Genomic DNA, 20,589 nt, shown 5'->3' with positions numbered 1-20,589 from the left:
CTGTATCTCTGTCTCTCTCTCTCATTCTCTCTCTGTAGTGGAACCTAGGGATAAATGACATCACATTCAGAGCAGTGTTCATGATTTATGTGTAAAGATACCACCCAAATTTGGTGATGACTGATCCATTCCTTAAAGAGATATGGTGAAGGTGGGACTGATGGTACCATGCTTCAACACGTTATGCTCATGGAGAACTTGTGTACAAAGTTTCTTTTTCTTTTTCAAATATTGTGTTTAAATTGTTACAGTAGCATGCCCTGGTGGTTTCGAGATTTTACAGGCTATGAATATATTTTTTGCGTCTTCAGTGAAGCCTTGTGTGGCTCATAGTGCAAACAGGGGTTTGATACAACTTGTTGAGTTGAGAGATTATTTTCAGTGATACCATAAGTACCATCAATACTACCCCCCGTAGTGCTTATTATAGTGTTCTTGGCCAAAATTAGTCTTTAACTATTCATAAAGCAAGCAAAGCATGAATTATCACCTGATGAGTGCCTTCTTCTGACTAACCTTTTTCCTTCTCATTATTACATGTTCTGCACTAATTTATGGCATTCATGGGATGTAGATCTTGGTTATTTAAAATAATCCAATATTAGTATGCCACATGCCGCTGGCACACTCCAAATATTTATCTGACAAACTTCTAGTTAGATCATCTTGCTGTGTCCTCTTCTTCTGCAGTGGTTTAATGGCTCTGACTGAGTATTTTTGTTACCAGTTGTTTATATTAATGGGCTCAGCTCCTAATAGTCAGTGGTAGTGGATGGAAACATCCATTATTTGGCATTTTTTCTTTTGCAGATTTTCTGGAAATACAATTACAATTTGTGTTTACATTTAAATGTGACTGATGAAAGCTGACAAGTATGTTCAAAAATAGCGAGCAAGCATGTTAACACTGTTTCTTTTAGGTTTTCAACATTTTTCACCTTAGCTTTGTAACCTTTGTGTTGTAAATTCTGTTTTTCTGTTTAACTTGTCTTTCAGTCTTTCTCTATTTGCATGTTTTCTGCATTTGTATGTGTATGAGCAGCTCTCTTTATACTGCCAATGTTTTTTCAAATTGGAGTGTCCCTTTTAATGTGCTTGTTTTATGTATTTGCAGTGTTTTGTGGTGTGATATTCTGTATGTATTGTGAATGTTGTGAAGATGTTTTTATATGAATAGAAGACATCTATTTCCATGTGTCTTCCTTAGTTGCTTTGAGTTCTGAACTGCCACAAACCAAAATGTTTTGCGTAATACGTTATGCAATATACATTTCATTGCAGAGACGATGTGGGCTTCGTAGATAATTGGCAGACTCTCTGGGGAAAACCTGCGCTGATTAGAAGAGATGGCATTCATCCCACTTTGGATGGAGCGGCACTCTTATCTAGAAATCTGACCAAGTTTGTTAGTCGTCCAAAACTTTGACAACCCAGAGTTGAGACCAGGAGGCAGAGCTGCAGCCCTACACGCTCCTCTGCGCTTCTTTCAGAGCAGTAACCCACCCAAACCCCCATTGAAACTGTGTCTGTCCCCCAACAAGTTGAATCAATTAGAAAAAGAGGAGTTTTGCATAAAAACTTGATAGAAGTCAACACTACAACTGTTCAAAAAAACTAGGAACATTAAATGAGGACTCTTAAACATTAGATCTCTGTCATCCAAAGCTGTTTTAGAAAATGATTTAATATCAGATCATAATATTGACTTATTCTGTCTCACTGAAACCTGGCTGTGTAATGAAGAATATGTCAACCATAATGAATCCTCCCAGTCACAGTAATACTCACATTCCGTATATAATACTACTATTATTGTAATGCATTACTACATGCTATCCTTACTGTTAACCACTACTACTGTTATCACTAGTAATCACATTTCCATGTGCATTTCATTATTATTGCTGTAATACCTCTTTATGTACTTTCATTCCTGTCAACCATCCATTATAATTGTATACATTGTGATCTCGTTGATCTGCTCTGTACATGCGACATCTATTGCACGTCTGTCCGTCCTGGGAGAGGGATCCCTCCTCTGTGGCTCTTCCTGAGGTTTCTTCCGAATTTTTTTTTTCCCTGTTAAAAGGGCTTTTTTTGGGGGGCAAGTTTTTCCTCACTCGAATCGAGGGTTGAAGGACAGAGGGTGTCGTCTCTGTACAGATTGTAAAGCCCTCTGAGGCAAACTGTGATTTGTGAATTTGGGCTATACAAATAAAATTTGATTTGATTTGATTTGATTTGATTTGATTCCTTGAGACACCGGCAAAGGAGGTGGAGTTGCAGCCATATCCTGTTTGTTATAGTGTACTGCGCTCCTGGTCCTTATTCTGAATTCTCAGAGTTTTTAATCAAATCTAGACCTTAAAACATGTAGACGTTGATAGTAGCCTTGGTACTGCATTTACCTCATTATTAGATTCAATTGGCTTCAGACGGTGTGTACATAAATCCACTCACTGTTTTAATCACACCCTTGACCTAATTCTGGTATATGGCATTGAAACTGAACATTTAATAGTTTTCCCACAGAATCCTCGTTTATCAGACATTATTTAATAACTTTTGAATTCCTATCACTGAACTACACACCACAAGGCAAACATTTCTATTCTAGATGTCTGTCGGACAGTGCTGTAGCTAAATTCAAGGAAATTATTCCATTGGTATCTAATTCAGTGTCATGTCCCAACGCAACAGTCGACTCCTGTGCTAATCTTAGTCCCTCCCAGATTGAACATCTTATTGATCGTGTCGCAGCTCTCTGTGAATGACACTTGACTCTATTGTCCCTCTAAAAAGAAATAAAAGCATAAAAGATTACCTCCACGGTATAACCCCCAAACTCACACATTGAACAGATGTCATGAAAATTTGAGAGGAAATGGCATTCTACCAAACTGGAAGAAGCTCGACTAATCTGCCTAGAAAGCTTTAAAACTTGAAATGCCAGAGCAGTTTATTATTCAGCATTGATGGAAGAAAATAAGAACAACCCCAGGTTTCTTCTCAGCACTGTAGCCAGGCTGACAGAGAGTCATAGCTCTATAGATGCTTGTATTCACTCAGCAGTAATGAGCTTCTTTAATGATATACCTCTACTTATTTGAGCCAAAATTCATCACCTTCTGATGGTACCAATTTATCCTCTAACTCAGAAACCTCAGAAACAGCTGTAAAACCAGACATATATCTTCAGTAATTTCTTCATCTAAACCATCAATGTGTCTGTTAGACCCAATCCCAACTAAATTGCTGAAAGAAGCTCTACCTTTACTTATCACCTCTATACTGGACATGGTCAATCTGTCCCTATTAACAGGATATGTACCACAGTCCTTTAAAGTAGCTGTAATTAAACCCCTTCTTAAAAAGCCGACACTTGATCCAGAGGTGTTAGCCAACTATAAACCAATATCTAACCTTCCCTTTTTCTCTAAGATTCTTGAGAAAACAGTTGCCAATCGACTGTGTGACTTTCTACATAACAATAGTTTATATGAGAATTTCCAATCAGGCTTTAGAGTGCATCATAGCACCGAAACAGCACTGGTTAAAATTGCAAATGATATCTTATCGCATCTGACGAGGGTCTTGTCGCTTTGCTAGTCTTGTTAGATCTTAGTGAAGCTTTTTACACTATTGACCATCACATCCTGTTACAAAGACTGGAACATTTCATTAGTATTATGGGAACTGCATTGGGCTGGTTCAAGTCGTATTTATCAGATCGATCTCAGTTTGTACAAGTTAACAATGAATCCTCATTGCATACCAAAGGTAGTTACGGAGTTCCACAAGGTTCTGTTCTCTGACAAATACTATTCACTTTATATATCCTTCCTTTTGGGAATGTCATTAGACTCTATTAATTTTCATTGATATGCAGATGATACACATTGATACTTATCCATTAAAGCTATGGTCTACGATCTGAGAAAGGTTTGAAAAAAGCATCTCCCCCCCCCACACACACCCCTCCCCTCTGTGCTCCTTAATCCCTCCCCTCCGAGCTTGTATCGCTCTCCCCTCGGAGCCTCCCGCGACACACCCCCTCCCGCAACAAGCACCAAGAGCAACAAGCCGGCCAGCAGAAACCAAATACAGCCCAGCTTTGAATGCGGAGTAACGATGTTGGATTCACAGGTAAAGTTATTACAATGCACGTTGAAACTAACGTAAATCTTGTAAGTCATTACAATGTCCACAGCTAAGCTCCACAGCCAAGCTAGCGTAACGTCATTAGCATGTTACAGCTACGTAATAAGTTACTATTTATCAACAGCTAAGTTAGCCACTTCTAAAAGTTATTGAGGGCCAAGAGACTAACAGATGCTGCCGTCAGCTTTAATCACAACGATCGCTTCCACATTGTGGCTGAAAAATAAACCTGTGTGAGTCTCGGACCAGCTGTGTGTGTCCCAGCTGTTGTCTGAGTAGCACCAGACCGCGACACAAACGTGTCCGTAAACCGTAATCTCTTGTTTATGACAGATAAGACACACAAATACACACATCGTAACGCGTTTATGATAATCCATCATATTGATTTAGCAAAGGCTTCGTTGACAACAAACGGACAAGACCTGGAGGAGGGTTAGCAAAACAGTTGAGTAGTGACCGGGCGAGAGGTTGTTATGGAGAAATAAATCCAGACAAATAAAATAAAAATCCGGAAATAAATCCGAAACCCCTCCGCTTCGCGTTGGGTTTCATTCATCCATTCATTCATCTTACTTGCATTACTTGCTGCTTCATTTAGCTGCCACAAGCAAATAAATAGGCTGATTTGATGTAAACATGATAGCAGTGTTAGCTTGTTATTAGCTTACAATGCTAGCATAGAGGCTAACGTCTCCGTCGAACAAGTAAACAAGTGTTGACAACACTGCAGAGACAGAAATCGTCTCGACACCGTCTAATAACACAGAAACAAACTAACGGCAGCTTTCACAGTCATCAGCAGCATCAGCATGAAAGTTATCTGTGTCACAACATCCACAATAAAGACGAAGGTTACCTGCTCAACAGAAACTCCGCTGTATCAGCATCGGGTCCATATCTTCACGGACCTTTCGCCACTGTTCAAATGATGACCCGATGTTTATTCGGGTTTGAGCCCTCTTTATTTCACATCTCTGGTTTTTGTGTCTTTTCAGGAACAGACTTTCTTTCTTTGACTCTTTGTCGGTGGGGGAAGCAGAGGCAGCTGAACTGCTCAGGGCAAAACAAACCTCTTGTCCGCTTGTAGTTTCAAATGCGGAAGTGGGTCGGGACCAGACGTGAGCAGGAGCAGGAGAGTGAGCGAGGGGATTGGATCGGAAAAAAGATCCAATATTGGTCAATTTCTTTGCAGTTTTGCAGGCGCTAGAGAGAATGGATTCATTTGGTTTCTTTTACTCTTCACATTGTGTAGGTCGTACTATTGGGCCATAACCACCATCTAAATGATGTTAATAATAATGAGAAATCTTTCAAATCGTAGACCATAGCTTTAAGCCAGATGACACTCACCAGTTAGCAAAACTTCAGGCATGTATCAAGGACATAAAAACCTGGATGACCTGCAATTTTCTGCAACTGAACTCAGACAAAACAGAAGTTATTGTGCTGGGCCCTAAACAACTTAGAAACACATTGTCTAATGATATAGCTACTCTGGATAACATTACTCTGGCCTCCAGCACCACAGCAAGGAATCTTGGAGTTAACTTTGTCCTTCAACTCCCACATAAAACAAATTTCAAGGACTTCCTTCTTCCACCTTCAGGACATCGCAAGTATCCAGAACATCCTGTCTCAAAAAGATGCAGAGAATTTAGCTCATGCTTACCATGCTCCACTGTCACCTCAAGACTGGATTATTCTAATTCTGTTTTATCAGGCTGCCGTAATAAGTCTCTAAAGACTCTCCAGCTGATCCAAAATGCTGCTGTACGTGTACTGAGAAAGAACTCATATTAGAGAACATATTTCTCCCATATTAGCCTCTCTGCACTGGCTTCCTGTAAAATCCAGAATAGAATTTAAAATCCTCCTCCTCACATACAAAGCCCTTAATGGCCAGGCACCATCATGTCTTAAAGACCTAATAGTACCCTATTATCCCACTCGAACGCCATGCTCTGAGGATGCAGGGTTAGGGGTTAGTTACTTTTGGTTCCTAGAGTCTCCATACATAGAATGGGAGGCAGAGCCTTTAGCCATCAAGCTCCTCTCCTGTGGAACAATCTTCCAATATCGGTTCAGGAGGCAGACATCCTCTCTATGTTTAATAGTAGATTTAAAACTTTCCTTTTTGATAAAGCTTGTAGTCAGGGCCTGCACATGCTCTTAGCTATGCTGCTATAGGTTTAAACTGCCATCCCATGATGCACTGACTTCCCTCTCTCTTTCTCTCTATCTGTACACATTCATGTCTCAGTAATACATGTTAGTGACTTGGCTTCTTCCCCAGAGTCTCTGTGCTCTCTGGTCTTGCAGGTTACCATGGATGGTGGTTGGCTCTGCTGCTGTGGTATTGCTTGGCTTCTACCATCATCATCATTATTACTATTGTTATTATTGCTATTACTATTATCATTATTATTATTATTAATAATAATGTGATACGATTTATTAATAGTTATTATATTACATTACATTATATTATATTATATTATATTATGTTATATTATATTATATCATATTATATTATATTATGTGTGGTTTGACTGCCCTCATAGCTTCCTCCTGGTTGCCTTCATTTCTAAGTACTAAAGTGAAGAGGTAACCAAAGCATACAAAATGCATCAAACCTGCATCTGACGCAGATTTTAAAGCTGGCAGGAGAAGCTCTACATGTATTTTTATCACCAAAGTGCAGAACAATGACTGGTATTACAGTAAGCAATCAAAAAAGGCAGTAGTACAGTGGTTCAAGATGGGGCTTCTTGGGAAACTATGAATATTTTAGTGTGTGGGCTTGCTCATGTGCATATGCTGTATGTAAGTGAGGCTGCATTTAGCAAGTGTGTATCATTCTCTGTGGGGGTGGAGAGGTTGTGACGGGGTACTGGAGTATGTGTGTGACTATATGTGTGAGTGTCTAATTGCAGCAAGGGTGAGTGGGTGCCTGTGTGTGTGTGTGTGTGTGTGTGTGTGTGTGTGTGTGTGTGTGTGTGTGTGTGTGTGTGTGTGTGTGTGTGTGTGTGTTAATTGAGTGGGTGTCATTTGAAATGGTTGCGTGTAGCCTCATCATTGTCCCAATTCAATGCAGACATTTAAAGTACATGTAAGCACTGCCTAGTGGACTGTGAGAGTCTTATTTGTTCTTGATGCCTGGCATGACTCCAAATACAAAGACAACCACCTTTTCTCCATTGGCGCTCCCCAGCACATAGCAGCCCATGATGTGGATGACATTGGGCTCTGGGTTTAGCTTACTCATCGACCTGCTGAGCCGCCGCCAAAACCTGGAGAGGACAGGCATTACAGAGGTTATGAAAATCAAAAACAAAGTGAGCAGAGAAAATAGGAAGAGTGAGTTTGAGAGAGGGTTATGGTTTAAAGGTTTGATGAGGGGTAAGAGTAACTGAAAAGTTACTATTATAACCACAACTTGGAGGTAGCTATGTGATGATTTGATATTTCCATTGCATGATTATATGCAACAGAAAAATTAATGTTGAGTTACAAAGAACATATGCCACTTCTTCAAAAATTGAACTCTTGTGTTTGGCTAGTCCCCAAACCTAAACGTATAGTTTGTGGTTACACCTACAAAATAAAGTAAGTCTTACTGGATCATGTCTTCCTCCTTCTCCACCTTTGCAAAGGTGGCTACTTTATTCTTCAGCAGGTACAGATGTCCCGGACCTCCCTGCAGAAAGGAGTCTGTGTTAATAGATTCTCAAAAAGTCACCTCATTCCCTCACATGCTGGAGAATGTATTGGTCTGAAGAACTGATAACGGTTTACAACCGTATGACAGTGGTTGAAATTGTGGGCAAATTGTGTGCATAACAACAACAACATGATATTCAATTTTGATTATGTCTAATATGTTTCACCATGGCAGCAGAAGATGTGTTACATTATTCAACAGGATGGCAGATTATAGTTGCATGAAGGTGAGAAACATCAACAAGTTTGAGTTTTTTTTAATTCAGTTACCACTATATTTCAGACCCCTTCAATATGTCCTTTATACCCCTTCAGTAAGTACATATGTCATTTTAGATTATACCAGGCTCCATTTACAATCACGTATGTATTTTCTAATGTCATTCTAATGATTTAAAATGATGTTTGATATTATGATAGTTATCTGTCATATGAGTATTTATATTTTGTGACTTTACCTACATTTATCTTAAGCCCTATTCAAACGTGACTAGTATTACCAGGGGATCTCTAGTAATTTGCAATTATCATTGAGGTCATCTTAATCCTGTGTAAATCTCCCATGTCTGTAATTTGTAAAGTAGAAATTCCACCACATATTGTAACATATATGTCAATAATTCAGGGCTCTATTGTTTTTTGAACAATTAGTTTCTGTTATTTTTTCCATTTTAACAAAAAATAAAATTGTCACAAAATATTATATAAAACTTTATAACTTCCATTAGCTTCAACTTCATTATCATTAGCAGCTGATATCGGTTTATCCTTCAATCAATACTGGTTAGAGAGTACTAACCTGACTTATTGCATCCTAACACTAAACCAAAAACCCAATAATTTCACAATGTTTCTCCATCTCTCCTGTCACTCACCTGGCAAAAAATGAGCATGTTCCAGATTTTACAGCCTTTTCTGTAGGCAGTCAGCTTCTTCTCTATCTCCTCTGGGTGACAGTCAGAGAGAGAGGGAGAGAGGTGTCACTTTTCCCACTCAGCTGTAATGGTGAGACACATAAATTGGCCGTCCCTCAAGACAACACACACACACACACACACACACACACACACACACACACACACACACACACACACACAGTGTACAAGTACGAAAACAATGAGTCATCTCTGCTCTCCAGCAAGCTGAAACTTACCCATCCCTTATCTTTTCCACATTTACACTGCCAGAGTAATTTTCACTTGAGAGCTACTATTTGAAAACAACAACACATGCCACACTCACCGAGGATGTCATCAAACGTGGCATGTTCATGGTCCTTTAAATGAATATAAAAACTGAATTATTATTTTTATTAATACCTTTTAACAGAGATTAAATCAAAGTGAACAACCTGCTGTAGCAGTAGATGGACTGGACACTAAAAAGGAATTTATACTGTAAGTACCAATTCACATGATCTCTATAATAAAGTTGCAACGAATGTCAATGGGGAGGAGCAAAAAGATTCAGGTTACGTATTTAACAGCAATCCTTATTTTGCATTACAACAAGCCGTCAGAAATTGCTCTGTTCATTTTCTAACTGTGCTTGCCTGTAATCTCAACACTTCCACTCACTCCTAGGGATTAGGCGATGAATCAGTCTATAGTAGTAATTCATAACCTGTTTTTGGCACTGCACAGCATGGAGTCAACTGTTCTATTGTGCCTCATCCTCCTCAGTGAGTGAGAGATGCACAGAGAAATTGAGAAGAGAAAAGAGCAAATTTGGATGTTCTGAAGAGAAGATTTCTGATTTCTTTGGAAAGGTTTTAAAGAAAAAGGGCACACATTTTGTAAAATCTGCCATGTCGATATTTCTGTTAACCTTTGGGGTCCCACCACGTCAATCATCATCAAGAGACTTGGTAAAATTATATAATATAAAATTGCTGTTGCATTTGATTACGATTTACATGAGGGATATTCAACTGTTGTACTTGCAGTGAAAGCAACTTGGCATCTAGTATCCAGACACACAACTACACACTTCTAAAACCAGACACCTGTCACCAGAGCTGGGGGAGTTCACACGTCTGCAACTTTTCATGTTCATCATTAGTTACTTTCCAAATACGTCCAGCGATACCCGGCTCTCGGAGCTCACTGAGCTTTCTGGTTTAGATGTTTCTCCTTTCATATGCCTTGTTTGCTGCTGCATTACTGCGGTGACGCAGCGGCAGTAAAGGGGGGGGGTTGCACTTGATAACTGTAGATGCTAGGTGGCAGCAGAGTCCTGATGTCAGGATATTACTTCGTACTCCGTTTGACCACAATGTGCTCAGCAATGGCGGAGTGGCACTGTTTCGGCTGGTTGACTCCACAGGAAGCGGATGTATGTAGTCTAACGTTATGTTAATATGACTACTTTGTCTGATATTTAACTTTAACAGTTCTTCTGTGGACTAAGTTAAATGAAGTAAAGATTTGTAACGTTAAGTTACTGTTTGTCCTTACATAAGCCTGTAAGTAAAACATACTGTTGAAGGCAGCGTGGAGATCGCTGTTAATTATCTGTGGCAGAGTGTAAATTTAACCAGAGGTGCAGGTATACGGCATAGAATACATATTTTTTAGTCGGCATTGCGTATAACCACTTCTAAATCCCCTCTGATGTGCAGCTTCGCTACATTGTTTGAGGGAACTATAGGTTACTGCATACTTGTGGACGCAACCGTCATTGATGCTAATGTAGCTCCTCATTATTTTAATTTTGACAATCTAACCCGTATCAACACATAAGTTGAGGTTGTAAGGACTATGGCTGTTGGTAGCTGTAGTTGATTAAGCCAAATTGTATTTTTACGCGTTAATGTTCTTCAGACGATGAGGCTAAGCTAGCTAATATGTGCTAACAGCAGTTGCCACTTGTTGCCATAGCAATGGTAAGTATCACGTAATGTGAATACTGTAGAGTGCAGATTCAGGCTACATTGTAAATACAGATAAGATCCCTTGTATTCAGCACAGTATGCATGATTTTAGCAGTTAGTAAAGTAAACCGATAGAAAAGAATTCCTTTTGATTTATTAGAATGAATAATTTGGGATAATTTGGGATACTGTGATTTTGATACAATACTGTGATTGTTGCCATATATTATTGTCAATTTCTTTATTTTTTATTTCTGTCGTTATTATAATAACTAACTGATGAAAAAAACTACTAAGAGGTCATTTGAATGTGTATAAGTGGGCCCTATATGTTTTGTAAATGCAATTTCAAGGTCATCAATATCCATGTTATCCATCAATATTCATTTTCCTAAGCTGCTGACACAGTTGCACAGCGCATTCTTTGTCCTGCTGTTATTGTTATAGCCTAGTTATTGATCTTGGTGTGGACGGGCGTGTACAGTCGCTTGTCCGCAGATCGCAGCGCAAGAGGTTTGATCACTGGCTCCTCCAAACATAGCCTTCTTTATTACCTATTCTTGTTAGATTAGTCAGTCGTGCACACAGTTATTATTACTGTTTTTGTCTGTATTTTCACATCTCTACTGCACCTGCTGTTCAAGCTTACCACAGAGGAATGGTTTTAAAGAAAAAACACCAATACACCAAATTTGTAGTGTTACAAAGGCTCTTGCTCTCAGTGTGACAATGCACCTTGTGGGGGCAGGGAGACCTGATGGACGATGGCCCATTAAGTTAACAAAAAGGTCCAATGTAATGCTAATTAGGTGTGTAGTCACAGAAGCCCTGCTGGCCCAGCCCTGCTGCTGCTGTCTGCTACACACACACATAGAATGTGAAGACATAAAACATGTCATTTCATTTGACCATATCCCTGTCCCAGGAAACAGATCGAGGGGAAAACCCCTCTCCCCTACTTACTACATTTCACAAGCTCAAACAATTCTTAAGTTTAGTCTTTCTTGTGTATTATGTCTTTGATTCTTATTCTATTTTTACATGTTGAGCAATAAAGGACAATGAAATCTTGAAAGAGTTTACAGTGTAATAAATGCTCTATTTAACAGGAGCATGAGGAGCGCTGCAGTGCGTCTCTATGTGCGTAATGTGGTGCGCGGATCTTAGTCCTCTGATCGGACAGGACAGGGCATACAGACTATCATTCTGATAAATGGGGGATGGGGCGTGGGTGGGTGAAATAATTCATCTTTGAAGAGGAACATATTAATAACATAACCTGCAATGGACTCCAGTAGCAGAAACATTAGGGGCATCTCCCCCTTAAGAGAGATGATGTTTATGCACGAGACAGAGTTTAACGTCATTGATTATTGAGCTCCATCACGGCTGTTTCCTCTGGAGAGTATCCTCTGTTTTGTCCTGTTTCGAACTACAGATTTAGTCTTGCTGCTTAAATGACCCATTCAAGAGTGACAATACTACGTGTATGGAAAGGAAACCTTTAAATGACTGAACACAGCCTCTCTGTTCATTAAAACACAGTGTACACATGTTGTGAACCTCCCTATGAATGTGCATATTACTTATGAATACTGAGCCCTCTATATAGCAGGTAAAACACTACAATATTGACTTTAGATCAAGGGCCCATTGACATTTATTACTGCAAACACTCTCTGCTGCTCTGAGATGCACCGGCAAAGCACCTGATCACACCTCATTTTAAGACCATCGGTCTAAAACTAGCAACAACACTTGCGCTGCGCCACTTCAGCTGGCAAAAAGATGGGCCCTGATGCCGGATTGCTGCAGGTTATGTTAATAATATATTCCTCATCAGAGATTAATTCTTTCATACACTCACACCCCATCCCCTATTAATCAGAATGATAGTTCATACGACCTGTCCTGTCCGATCAGAGGACTGAGATCTGCGCACCACATTACGCACACAGAGATGCACCGCAGCGCTCCTCCTCCAGTTAAATAGCTCAGCTGTGCTGATCAATGAGAAGAAGGCAAAATCCACATGCACGGATTTCCACATCCAGATTTTTTTTCTACCATGTGACCGTAGAGGTTCTCTGTACATACGGACTAAGTCAATGAGGAAATAAAACAGCGTGTCTGGTTCAAGAGGGAGAAGAGAGAAACTCAGGGCCCTGATGTGTTCACTCAAGTCTGGACTGCTCACATGCGCCACCTGGTGGTTGTTGGTGCGCACGGCAGCTAATGCAAAATCAGCTGGATAAAAGTCCCCCCTCCTTTTCTGCCATGTCGCAGCACATTTAATGGCATCATCTGAAAGGAGAGACATCTGTATACTAATAATACTATTAATACAATGATCTGTAAGCACGAGTACATCTTTGGTGTTACTTTCTGTTCAATGTTCAAAAGTTCAATGGAGATGCCTGGTGTACTCCATGTTTACCAATGGAGCAGCTTTTTCTGGAAGTGCCTTCAATAATAATAATAATAATAATAATAATAGTAATAATAATAATAACAACAACATTATCTTGATTTTATATAGCGCCTTACAAGAGACCCAAGGATGCTTTACATTACAGAGGGCACACATCGATCACAGGTCCTCAGCCAGTAAAACTTGGTCAGAGCATCGTCACTACTCATGTTTTTGTCTGGAGGATTGCAAATCTCCACATCGGACAACATCAGACCAAAACCAGTATCAGGTGTGTTTCGGTGAACTGGCGTATACAGTCTCGTTCTTTCTGTGATGTTACATCAACTAATTCTGCCTACTTAATACTGGAGCTTGAAGGTGAACGTAGAGAGAGCTGCCAGCTATCTGTAGCTGAAGGCATTCAATTTTGCAGTAGAGAGAATATATGTCACAGGGTTACTGTCGGCCACGACGGTGAACTGTTGAGGCTTTACCTTTGGCTTGTAATATATACTGCTGCAATTCCTTAAACCTAAATACACTGGTGATGTGAAGCTTTTGATGGCTGCTACTCACATAAAGAATGGGGATGATGGAGGGGTCGTCCCTACGAATGATGTTGGGAACATATTCTGCCTTTGGGACCTTGGAGGATATTAGCTGTAAAAATGGGAAAGATAGGAAACATCAAACCTCATGACCTATGGTAGCACCAGTATGGAAATATGCAGTTTAATTTCAAGTCACAAATTTGACGTTGATTGCTTGAATCCTCACCATAATTTTAGGTGGGATGAAGTCCTCTCCTTTACAGGCCACTCTCTCCATATCTCTCTCCTCCTCCCACTCAGCATCCTCATCCAGCCCTTCATCTAGTGTGCCTGAGGAGGTCTGAAGCTCACCACCTGGCTCACACACACACACACACACACACACACACACACACACACACACACACACACACACACACACACACACACAAACAAAGGACAAGATGAAAGGATTAACACACAAACAAGATTAAAAGAGGGTGCTCCATTTAAAAGCAGTGCACCTGTTATACAGCACAGAGGGGAGGAACAGATGAGTTAAAATCAGGCAGCAGACAAAGAAAACAGCACAATAACACTCTCTTTATGCACCCAGCCAGACACAGACAGCTACAACACACAGCAACGGGCAGATTGGCAACAGGTTAAAAGATGAGGATGACTGTGTGGATGAATGGCAACAGCCGGACAGACACACAGAGTGTGAATACAGGCAGCACACACCGTCAACGGATTCAAAACTAGAATAAGATAGTTTGCATGTGTGTGTGTCAGAGTACATCTGTGTACATGCATGTGAGTTGTGTTTCGTGTTTTGTGTTTTTGTGTTGTGTCTGTGAGTGCACTTATATGTTGTGTGACTGGAGGCTTGCAAATGTTTGTATACAGCATGTAGTAATGTATTCTAAAATGCTATGCACGTGTTTCTAATGGGGTGGGTGGTCCGTTGTCACGTTCGACCACATGGTGCAATACCATCATTATTTTTTTAGCGTATGGAAAATAATGTGCTTTACTTGATAACATGCAGCTAGAAGGCTTAACACGTACTCATAGAACTGTAGTTACATCAAATAACTACTGTTTTCCTCGTAAATGCCAACTTCGGTAACACAAACAAGTGGAAGGTAAACCCAATTTCTCTGTTGTTGTCTGCGGGAACTAGAGTTCTCAACGGGTCGGGTCGGCCCGACAAACCCGACGGGACCCGCGGGTTCGGACCGGGTTCGGGTCGAAAATATAAGCAAGTGACTCGGGTCGGGTCGGACCTCGGGCTTAATTTTTTCCGCTCAGTGAAAAAAACAAAAAAACAAAACATTTATTAATCATCGCTGCTGTTCACCGTAAAGAAAGTCTGGCAGCTGTGTGCAACGTGCATCATGTTTGTATTGTTAAAAGGCGTGAACATTAAAGGTTGATGGTCATGATAATACGTGTATGAGAAGAAAAAAAAGGTGTGGGGGGGTGATCGGCGGCGTCGGGCCGCGGGCCGGGTTCGGGCAGATAATTCATGTTGATGTGTCGGGTTACATCGGGTCCGGGCTTTAAAAGCCACGGGCCGGGTCGGGTCGGGTTGTAATTTTCAGGCCCGTTGAGAACTCTAGCGGGAACCAACGCAAACATGCAGCAATGTAGGAGTTTTTAGTATTAAGGGACAGTTGAAACGTTAAGCTGAGTCTGAAGCTGATTAAATAACCAGAGTAGTTGGTTAGATGTGAGAAGAGCTTGTGTTGCAGCTCCTTCTGCTCCGTGATCCTCGCTAGTATGTCTGTTGCTGCTGTATCTAAATGTGCTTGACAGATGAGCCCTGTTGTAAACTATTAATCTTCCATAAATACACTTTGGGTTTTCTACAAATAAATGGTGTTGCGATGTCTAATCCTACCCTTTGTCCAACTCTGGGGATGAATCACATTACGTACTAATAAACCTACATCATCAGGCAGGCTACTCTCCTCAAAACACATGTAGCTATACAGCTGTAAAATGAGCTGCCTATACACATATCCCTTTTATTTCTGCAATACTGTGAAATAATAACATCATTGCAAATAACAAAAAATATCCTTATATACATTTTAGGTCATGTCACCCACCCCTAGTTTCTATGTGCATTTTTGACCATGAGTTGCTGTATGCTGTATTTAGTGTGTAAGCAGAGTCGATCTGTCTCTGGAGTCGTGAGCTGCTGGTTTTATGTGTCTGTATAAAAGCTTGCATGTATATAGAAAGGAAATGTCTGTGTTTTTGTTCGTGTGCGTGACTCACTGTCTCTGGAGTCATGCAGTGAGTCAGGCTTGATGGGGGTTGGGTCACTCCATGAGCGGCTGAAGCTCTTGGCTCGGCGGTCGGCGAAGGCTGATGGAGTCAGGGGGGAAGAGAGTCACTGACACACACTTACACACTCTCTGAGGGCTCATCAATCCAGGAAATCAAGGGTTTTGTCTTGTGTTTGTAATGAACATAAACACCAAAGTCATTCAAGTGTCCCTGCAAGAAAGTTGCTCTAATGCTGTCTATCAACAAAGGGCTTATTCATGTTATTCTTCTTTTATTGTTACTATTATTTGTTTTATTATCATCATGTTGTGTAAATTATTGATTCAGAGCAAATTATGAATTAAAATGAAACAAAAGTTTTTAAAAGAACAACTCTGCACAGGATAAATATTTGATTTTTGCTGGCTTCCAGTGATTTGACTTCCCACGTCTTTGCAGTGATGTAGAAGTGTACTTCAGGGTGTGTCAGTACACCTTGACATGATTGTTGGGTGTAGTTAAAGGCGCAACAAAGCACACTTCTAATGAGAACTAGAGCTTATGATATTTTCTCGACTAATCTTAATATTGGAATCCCATATTAACTTCCCAGAGCCCAAGGTAACGTCTTCAAATTACTTATCCAAAACCCAGAGATATTTTATTTGCTATCACATAAGAAAAAGAAAAGTTGTCACAATTATCTCAGTCTCACAAGAGTGGATGATTGGCATTTTTACTTGACAACCTGGAAATTAAACTTGGATCTGTTATTGCACCATAAAAGTTGCTAATATGTGGAAATTTAAGTTGTTATAGCATTTTTAAAAATATATTGATGGTATATGTTATTGTTTGTAGAAAAATTTGCGAAATATCAGTGAGAATTTTCATCAGTCTCACTGTAATTAGTTAGGCTGACTGCCAAGTGAAGAAATCTTGTCCAAGCAGTTTTTTTTCTACTCACTTAAGTGGCTGTTGAAGATAGACTAAAATAAAAACAGAATCAGAAATATTCTACTGATCCCTGAGGGGGAAATTGGATAGCAGGAGCAAATGCAAGCTACATGTACGTTGATGGATGCACACTTCAGATGAAAGAATTAAAAATAATATAAGACTCATACTCAAACAGAAAACACAAATACATTCTCAGGAACCTCAGTTCTGCTATTATGATGGTACACACTGTGGAGCATGAATGCATAAAAACTGGCATTACTGTAGTGCACATACACGCATGCAAATACACTAAATACACTCATAGCAGACACTAAAAAACTTACTCTGGACCTTAATCCTGCGGCTGCCCACCATCCTGAGGTGTTTGCGGAAATTTCTACCATTTTGAGAAAGAGAAGGAGACAGACACATCAAGAATGAGGAGCAGACAATAGTAAGAGCTTCAGAGAACAAAAAGAATGTAGACAACGTACAAATCCCTGCTAGGACTGAAAGCTATAGAGAATATTGGTACCAAAATCAGCTCCAGTCTCCAGTAGGTAGCTTCTTCATATGTTAGCATACATTATAATAAAGAGTGCCTTAAAGTCCTGGGGCCATATTCATAAAGCTCCCTATACTATAAGAGTTGCTCTTCTTTGAAATTCTAAGAAAATTATTATGATGTTGTTTAAGAGGTAGGAGAGGTACGGAGGGGCAAGGGCATGAAGGGATTTGTAGGTGAGTAGGAGGATTTTGTAGTTGATTCAGAACTTAATTGGGAGCCAGTGAAGGTGGAGGAGGGTTGGTGTGATGTGCTGCCAGTGCTTGGTGTGGGTGAGAACCCTGGCAGCTGAATTTTGGACATACTGGAGCCTAACCCAGACAGGACTCCATTGCAGTAGTCCAAATGGGAGGTTATGAAGGCATGGATGAGAGCTTTGCCAGGAGTAGGGAAGAGGACTTTTAAGTTAAGGAGTTTCTTAAGCCAAGGAGAAAATGGTGGAAATATAAAGAGAAAGGAGAAATATTCTCCAAAGGACAGTGAGTTAATGAAACGCTACAGTGCTGATTGTGTTTGTGGTTGATCTCAACAGAGATGTACTGCTCCATGCAGTCTGTGTCAGTTCGTCCTGTGTGATTCTCCTGGTTGTTCTCGTGTTTTCCAGTGTCTCCTCTTGGTATGTTTTCTGGAGCTTGTTTCTCTTGTTTTTTCCTGAGTTGTACTTTGCTCTTCATGGTTGATACTGTTTTAGCTTTTGTTTTGCTACTTTGTGTTTTGGGCATTTTGCTCTTCTTGGTTTTTGGGATCATATGATTTTTGGATTTTAATGAAATAAATACTAGATTTTGATAAATAAAGCTCGCCTTTTTGTCCTGTTGTGTTTTGCATTTGAGTGCTCACTAATTTCACAAATCATTAGAACGTTAGCTTCTAGGATTCTAGAAATGTCTCCAGAATATTGTTGTTAAATAATGCAGGTACGAAGATAAATGGACTTTTTATAGCACTTTTCCAGTCTACTGACTGCTCAAAGTGCTTTACAACATTTGTCACATTCACCCATTCACACACAGTTGGCTGCCATGCAAGGTGTCATGAGCAATTTGGGGTTCAGTATCTTGCTCAAGGACACTTTAACATGCAGCTGGGGGAGCGGGGGATTTGAGCCAGCAACCTTGCAATTACTAGACAACCTGCTTTACCTCCTGAGCTACAGCCCCAGATTGCTGAGCTTTTATTTTCCAAAAATTGGATGCATAGCTCTGTGTTTTTAAATGAAACTACCTTTGTGCTGAAATGAGGCGTTTCTGCGCTATCTGGCTGTACTCCTGACCTCACCTATAGAGGCTTGGCTTTTAGACACTTATGATTAGAAGAGTTGTCTCATCAATACAGTCTTTTTAATAAAGTGTCTACCGCTATGGAACTTGGATTCAGAGTCCTTTATTGATTCGTTTGGGAAGATGGTTTATCATACCTGCCAACATTAGACTGAAAAAGATGGAGATTTTCCAGGGATATTGGCAAATATCTTCCCTACCCTCAACACCTCTGCTCTCAAATAACCCTAAACCACGAGTTCAATAGAATAAATGCAAGATTTGAATTTAAAATTACTTTGAATTAATCTTGAAGCCATAGTTTACATTAACATGTAAAAAAAAAACATATAAAATGTCCAAAAAGTGATCAAATCATCTCCAGGAAGACCATCAAAAAGAAGATAGGGGTGACACACAGCACGATCATTCAAGACTAAAAACAAGCAGTAAAATCTTAAAATCAATCAACAGGTAACCAGTAAATGTCAGCAAAAATTGGTGTAATGCGTTCACTTCACTAAATGCATTTTAAGCCTGGCAGCAGAATTTTTCTATCAACTGCAGATAGTGGATATCACGCCTGCTATTTCCAGAATAAAGTGCATTGGAATAGTTCACCATGGAAGATAAAAACAGAATTGCACTACTTTAGTCACCTGAGCATCAAAGGATAATTCTGAGTCAAAGATAACACCAAGGTTGCGGGCTTCAACTGGAACCTGACTACACAGGGCACCCAGACCAGAGGAACGTTTCTAAATGCTGCCAGTACTGGGGTGACAAGGGGTAATGCAGGATGTATCTATAGTGACAGGCTTCAGGACGTACAGGTGGGTGTCAAACTATGTGGGAATGCAGTCAGTAAGGCAGGTGGATGATTTAGAAAGTTCAACAGTACATTCCAGGGTTGACTAAAATAATCTAAAAGTTTAATAAAATCAGCAGTAGGTGAGGAGGGGCAACAAACTTGGATGTTTAAATCACCAAGAATAAGAACTCTGTCGATTGTAACATAATGACTGATAGGTGGTCTGAAAATTCCTTAATAAAACCAAAAGTAAGTTTAGGGGTCGGTAAATTAAAAAACATGATGTACGCACTTTGGTGTTTTGGACAGGCAAAGGATAAACGACAGACTTGCTAACGCACATATCATCAGGTTGTATTTTTACCTGAGGTCGTTCATCAGGTAAAAATACAAACCTTTTTATTTGATGTGTTTCTGATGTTGTAGGAGACATTCTGATGTAGGAGACATTCTTTTTCCTTATTTCTCGTCATGAAGATGATTTGGACGCACTTAAACATGGGTCATGGCTTATGGAGTTCTGTGTTGAACTAAAAAGTGATGAGAAACAAAACTATGTGAAACTATGATTCAGATGGTGCCAACTTATATGGCTGGTCCACAACCCCACAGCCTATTTTCTGATCATACCCACCTTTGTAGTCGGTCAATGCTATTTTAATTGCGCCACCACTTTACACTAAACAACATCACTCAATAGAAGGCCAATAATAACCTCATATCATGATGAACCTCACTGCTGTTTGACTCAGTTTACACCAATACATCGCTGTAAAACGCAAAGCACACACTCTCCCACATTACTTTTTTAAAATGTCAAGCTATTTTGTATCCAGAGTGCAGTTTCAAGGCATTCCAAAAAAATGTTCACATGTCAGTGTTGTTCGCAGAAGTCAAGAAGGCAGTGCCTAAAATAGAGGGATGACTCAGAGGAGAGGGGGATCCATCAATCAGCCAGTGTTGTATTTTCATACACCCACACATCAAGACTACCGAGTCTAATTCGTATTGGTGTGTGTGTGTCTGCAGCTAT

The 20,589-nt window shown here is 40.0% G+C and overlaps 1 protein-coding gene across 2 annotated transcripts in view; it reads right to left on the bottom strand.

The window, feature by feature from the left end:
* nsmfb (NMDA receptor synaptonuclear signaling and neuronal migration factor b) overlaps positions 1 to 20,589 on the bottom strand; it is a 58,578-nt gene that overhangs the window by 7,999 nt on the left and 29,990 nt on the right. For both annotated transcript variants that reach the window (XM_084359844.1, XM_084359845.1), the window contains 8 exons: positions 17,266 to 17,318; positions 15,989 to 16,078; positions 13,947 to 14,074; positions 13,746 to 13,829; positions 9,127 to 9,160; positions 8,760 to 8,830; positions 7,782 to 7,861; positions 7,352 to 7,454 (listed from right to left, as the gene is read on the bottom strand). In XM_084359844.1, coding sequence (XP_084215970.1) covers positions 7,352 to 7,454; positions 7,782 to 7,861; positions 8,760 to 8,830; positions 9,127 to 9,160; positions 13,746 to 13,829; positions 13,947 to 14,074; positions 15,989 to 16,078; positions 17,266 to 17,318 — 643 coding nt within the window. The remainder of the gene's footprint in view (positions 1 to 7,351; positions 7,455 to 7,781; positions 7,862 to 8,759; positions 8,831 to 9,126; positions 9,161 to 13,745; positions 13,830 to 13,946; positions 14,075 to 15,988; positions 16,079 to 17,265; positions 17,319 to 20,589) is intronic.

The sequence above is a fragment of the Pagrus pagrus genome (assembly GCF_965226575.1).
Source record: "Pagrus pagrus genome assembly, chromosome: 8".
Classification (NCBI taxonomy): Eukaryota; Metazoa; Chordata; class Actinopteri; order Spariformes; family Sparidae; genus Pagrus; species Pagrus pagrus.
Note: the sequence above shows the minus strand (reverse complement) of the source record. Positions and strands in the feature narration are given on the sequence as shown.